We start from the raw sequence: 6,000 nt of genomic DNA, 5'->3' as shown, positions 1-6,000 counted from the left end.
TTAAGAGCTCAATTTAATGAAAATAAACATTTGATTATTATTATGCATATATGTATAAGTTATTTGATCATTAGTACGAATAACAATTTGAATCCTTTAATAGTATTTTGAACCACTTTTTGAAGAGTGAAAGTAGTTTTTGATTTTTTATATATTCCATTAAGAAAAATTTTATTTTCTTCTCTTTTGTGCGTATCACTTGGTAAAATTAGCCAAGGTCATAGCAATATTTAATGACTTTGAACATTTTGTTGGAAATAGACAAATGGTAAGAGACGGATCAAAATAGAAGTACAAAGACAGACAAATAGCTTGTTTTTTACGGTAATAAGTTCGAGAAATTTCTACTTGAAAGTAAAGCAGACATTTCAAAGTATGTGCCGTGCAAATTTCAATTCTTTTTGCACTTTCCGGGAAGTTGTTGCCTGGAATCCTATGATCATACAAAACCAGCAGGGAACAGGCTCATCCCTTTTAAAGTGCAGAGAATCATACCAGAAGGTACCAAGTTTTCGTTTTTGTTACATTTGAGAAACATACTTGAACTCTTGCTGGAGAGATTCAATGATCTCAACACTTTTTCACAGTCACCTTTTCCTGCTTATTCTTATAAGCAAGATCCTTTGGATTCTTGCAACAGTTCAGGCTCAAGGTAATGTAAGTGTAGGTGATTTTCTATCTGCAAATGATAGAAACATGACTTGGCAATCGCCATCAGGTGATTTTGCCTTTGGTTTTTATCCCATTCAAGGCGAAAAAGATCGGTTCGTACTTGCAATATGGTATGCTAAGATCCCGGAAAGAGCTATAGTATGGTATGCTAATAGAAAGAGTCCAGCAACTGATAGAGATTCAAAGGTTGAGCTCACCAGTTCCGGACATCTTGTGCTTAAAGACCCCAAAGACAAAGAGTTGTGGAGATCCGAAAGCCTTACTAAAGATTCTCAAGTGTCACATGCAGCCATGCTTGATACAGGGAATTTTGTGATAGCAAGCAACAACTCAGCCAACATATGGGAAAGCTTCAAATATCCAACCGATACCATCTTGCCGACTCAAGAATTGGATGTTGATGGCTATCTTTTATCAGCTTTGGATGAAACACGTTACAATAAGGGGAAATATCAACTTCGTTTCCATGAAGGATCTCTCATACTTAATCAAATAGATATGTTCACTGGAAAACCTTACAATAATTATTTAAGTTTTGAAACCGGTTCTCGGTTGATCTTCAACAAGTCAGGGCATATCCAAATCCAGAATTCAACTGGAAGTCCACGCAACCTTGCACCAGAAAATGCTGTTCCAAAACCAGACTCAAACTACTACAGGGCAACACTTGATTTTTATGGAGTTTTTACTCTCTACTCTTATCCAAGGAACCCCAGTGGTGGTGAAAAATGGTCTGTCTTGTGGTTCAGGCCTAGGGACATCTGTCGTAGCTTTGTAGACGGTACAGCTACACTCGGAAATGGCCCTTGTGGTTATAACAGTATTTGTGAACTTATCAATGATAGGAGGCCTAATTGCACATGTCCCCCTGGATTTTCTTTCTTGGATGAAAATAATCCATACACGGGCTGCAAACAAGATTACACAAGCTACCCTGGAGATTGCAATCCGGACGGATCCACCAATGGGGAAGATCGCTTTGAGTTCAAGCCAATGTCATTCGCTGATTTTCCTTTCAGTGACTATGGGATATTGAAACCTGCAACTGAGTTGGAATGTAGGCAATCTTGCCTTCTTGACTGTTCTTGTGCAGTTGCCATTTTACAGGATCCAACTGTAAGTCCAGATGGCAATGGAACTTGTTGGAAAAAGAAATTACCACTTTCAAATGGGCGGTTTGATAGAGATGTTATAGATAGAACAGCTCTCTTCAAGGTACCAAAGTCAAATGCCTCTAGGACAAACCAAGCCACTCCAAATCCAAGCAATGAAAATCAGAATCAAGTTATTTTGATCCTTTCAGTTCTCTTAGGCACCTCTGCCATATTCAACTTCTTTTTTTTAGTTGCAATTTCTCTGATCTTCTTCTGTTTATATCAAAGAAGACTTCAATATTTAGACGCTATTCCTAGCAGAAGAGATTTGGAGACTCATCTGCGTTCTTTCACATACAAAGATCTTGAACAAGCCACAAACAGATTCAAAGAAGAACTAGGAAGGGGCGCTTTTGGTACGGTTTACAAAGGAGAATTGCCATCAAGTTATGCAAATTATGTTGCAGTCAAGAAATTAGAAAAGTTTGCCCAAGAGGGTGAAAAGGAATTTAAAACAGAAGTGAAGGTCATTGGCCAAACCCACCACAAGAATTTGGTGAGACTACTTGGCTATTGTGATGAAGGAGAGCATAGACTTCTGATCTATGAGTTTATGCAAAATGGTTCCTTGGCTGGCTTCCTTTTTGGAGTGCTAAGGCCTAGTTGGCAACGAAGACTGCAAATTGCATCAGGGATTGCAAAAGGCCTCACATACTTGCATGAAGAATGCAACACACAAATCATCCACTGTGACATAAAGCCACAAAATATACTATTGGATGATTCTTTTACCGCTAAAATATCTGATTTTGGGTTGTCAAAGCTTTTGATCAGCAACAACACTCGAACGCTGACCGGCATAAGAGGGACTAAAGGGTATGTGGCACCAGAGTGGTTCAGAAACACCCCAGTCACAGTGAAGGTAGATGTTTACAGTTTTGGAGTCATGCTGTTAGAGATCATATGTTGCAGAAGATGTGTTGAAGTTGAGATGGAGGAAGCAACAATATTAACAGAATGGGCATTCGAATGCTACAGAGAAGGCATAGTTGAAAAGCTGGTGGAAAATGATGAAGAGGCTAGAAGTGATGTGGTGAAAGTGGAGATGTTATTAAAAGTGGCAATTTGGTGTGTACAAGAAAATCCATTGTTGAGGCCATCCATGAGGACTGTTACAATGATGCTCGATGGTGCTGTCCAGGTTCCTACTCCACCATGCCCTTTCCTTGTCGATCCAATGATCTAGTCGATTATCCTCTTTATCTTTGAAGTTTGATCCTATAAATAAAACTTGCAATTTAAATAGTTCCAGTTTTCAATAATTTGTGTCAGAACAAGAAAAATTGAGAGGAAATCATCCTAGCATAGATTGCCTTAGTGCTAATAAATGAAATGCAGCTTTTTTGAAACATTAAACTTTAGTAGCAATTAACCGAATTTACATTCTTATTCAAATAAAATTAGCCTAGTTGGTAATAAAAGATCCCAAGTATTTAGTTTAATGATTGACATAATTAATAAAAACAGAAATTATAAATGCTAAAATTTGAATTCTAAACCTAATAAATATCACATTGTAAGAGTAATTATAAAAATTAATTAAACTAATCTCTGGATTCATTAACATAATCTTCTTTTTATTTAGAAAAACAATGTTCGAATCTCTTTTTCTCGAATTTAAAAAAAAAAAAAAAAGAAAGCTTTACAATTTACAAAATTGGTTGGAGTGGCAATAAAAAAGAGTCGAGACTATTTTTGAACGAGAAATGCAACAACTTATGGTCTTTTGACCAAAGGCAATTAAATCAAATTAAGTGGCATAAAACTATTTATAACAACCTAATAAATAATTGTTTAAAGAAGTTAAATTAATTAATCATTTAGGTTGGCCCTGACAAACTGATTATCAATTATCAAAACAATTTTAGGTTAATCAATTTTCTTGGCTCACCAACAAAATTAGTTCATTGGATAGTTTGGATGGTTTGATGTGATCATATTGACCATTAGAAGAAAATAAAATGAAAATGCAAGAATTGTCGAAACTTGGTTAATTGAGTTACAAATAGGAGTGGGAATTAAAAAAGGTCTGATAATCAATGTTTTCTTGCTCATTAGTTTTATAGGATTTTAATTCTTCATGAATCATCAAATTATTCAATAGTTCAAAAATAATCAAGTCAATTCTAAAATTGAAAGTACCAAATTTAAACTTTAATCGTAACTCAAAAAACCTAATATTATATATATATATATATATATATATAAAAGCTCATCGTGTATAAACTCATCAATCTGGGTAGAATCATGCTGCTTTTATATTATTTGCTTGATCTTTGACTTGGAATCACAAATATTGTTAGTATTTCATGCTGATTTACTTAGTAAAAAGGAAAAAATTAATTTAAAAAAAAAAAAAAAAAACTTCTTTGGAGTTATTTTATAAATGTTGAGCCAAGGATATAATTTCTTCTAAGGAGTTTTCATTCTTTATTGGTGGCTTATTAATTAAGATAAAATCCTCCTTAAATCTTAATAAATTCCCACCACATAAATGGCTGGTTTTGGTTGGTCAGGTCCCAATCTATGACATTAAAGTCTTTTATTATCAACAAATCATGGAACCATCACTTAGTGCTCCTAGGTAATAAAAAATTGAAAGGCAGCGTTCTTGGGGCCACTTTGGGCTTCGCCACTGAACTTCACTTTTCAAAAATTTTAGAAAATAAAAATCAAATTTGAGCTAAAAAAAAATAAAAACATTATCCAAAGAGAAGAAAGATCTTGTAATTTTATTAAACCGGATAAGGTAACAAGATACTAAAAATATATATTATTTATAATTATTGTAGTATAATTAATCAATTATAATTTAAAATTATGTGTAATTTACTAAAATTTTATATGGAATTCACATTTATAAGTGATAAATTTTTACATAAATTTTTATTTTAATTAGATAATTATAGCATTATAGTAAAAAAATTTGTAAGTGATATACTCCTATGAAAAAAGACACTAAACGATATAGTTCAAATTTTTTGAAAAAAAAATCATATATAAATTTAGTAAAAACAAAAAAAATATCATGTTTGGTATGTCAACATAAAATATGATATAATAATTTTCGTTTTTTATATATGTTTGATATAAAATAAATATGATATAAATATAAAAATTAATTTTTTTATATTTTTCTTATTTAGGAATAAATATCATCGGTATTAGAACTTTTTTTTTCTAATTTTTTTATCATTCTGAAAAAAATCAAACGGATATTCATATGTAGGAACCTTTCATAAAATTAACTCTTTTATTTTCTTCTAATTTTATGATTAAGGCGATTTTCATTATTTCCAAACTTAGAAAGCTTTTGTCATTATTCATTAATTTCTTCATAATTTCTAGTTATTTTTATTTTTATTATTTTTCTTTGTTACTAATTATTTTGTCATGTTATATTTTATTCCTTTTATTTTTTTAATTTTCTATCATTTTGGCAAAAATTCAGAAAAAAAAATCTCTAGAAAATAACAAATTCGTAATCCATCTAGAATTTATCATTGATTTTAATCTACATTTATCCTTTAAAAAATCCTAAAATGTTAGCTTTCAATTATTTGGTTATCTAATTTTTATTATTTTTATTTTATGATTTATTATATTGAAAATATGTTAAATTTTTAATCATTTTGAAAACAATTAAAAATATTTTTTCACCTAAAAATGTCTAAGAAAACCAATCATTCTTAATTTCTTAGAATTTCACTATTAGATAATTATTATAAATTTTATTTAAAGTATTTTATTAATTTTTATTTAATATTAAACCTTTATTTAAATTATCCATCATTCTATAATAATTTAAACATAAGATCCTCATTTTAAAAAGTTCTAAAAAATCATTCATTTTTAATTTCATAAAATTTCATCATTGAAATCCTACTTACAAATAATATCATTCTCATAATTAATTTTTTTTAAAATGTATTAAGATAAAATAAGCTAATGAACAAATAGCTAAGGACATAAAAACAAAATAAAATAAAACTAAACTAGAATTTATAAATTAATCCTAATTTGAAGTTGGGCTTGAGTCCAAATAAATGAAAGGAAGCCCAAGTCTAGCACACCAAAACTTCTTTCTACAAGTTGGAAGAAATAAAATCAAATGAATATTTTTAAACATGTAATATGATATTTAAATAAATATTTTTTATGCAAACATTAATAT

At 30.5% G+C, this 6,000-nt stretch overlaps 1 protein-coding gene across 1 annotated transcript; it reads left to right on the top strand.

The window, feature by feature from the left end:
- The first annotated feature begins 358 nt into the window (after positions 1-358).
- On the top strand, positions 359-3,193 carry LOC111288678 (G-type lectin S-receptor-like serine/threonine-protein kinase LECRK3). The gene has a single exon (XM_022879659.2). It carries the CDS (start codon positions 565-567, stop codon positions 3,010-3,012), a length of 2,448 nt encoding a protein of 815 aa, XP_022735394.2. The 5' UTR covers positions 359-564; the 3' UTR covers positions 3,013-3,193.
- Positions 3,194-6,000: the final 2,807 nt, after the last annotated feature.

Source organism: Durio zibethinus, chromosome 4 (genome assembly GCF_047325235.1).
Source record: "Durio zibethinus cultivar Kanyao isolate XHJ-2024 chromosome 4, ASM4732523v1, whole genome shotgun sequence".
Lineage (NCBI taxonomy): Eukaryota > Viridiplantae > Streptophyta > Magnoliopsida > Malvales > Malvaceae > Durio > Durio zibethinus.
Note: the sequence above shows the minus strand (reverse complement) of the source record. Positions and strands in the feature narration are given on the sequence as shown.

Coding starts and splice junctions, on each gene's coding strand:
- LOC111288678 (XM_022879659.2), top strand. CDS start 565: ATGATCTCAACACTTTTTCACAGTCACCTTTTCCTGCTTATTCTTATA.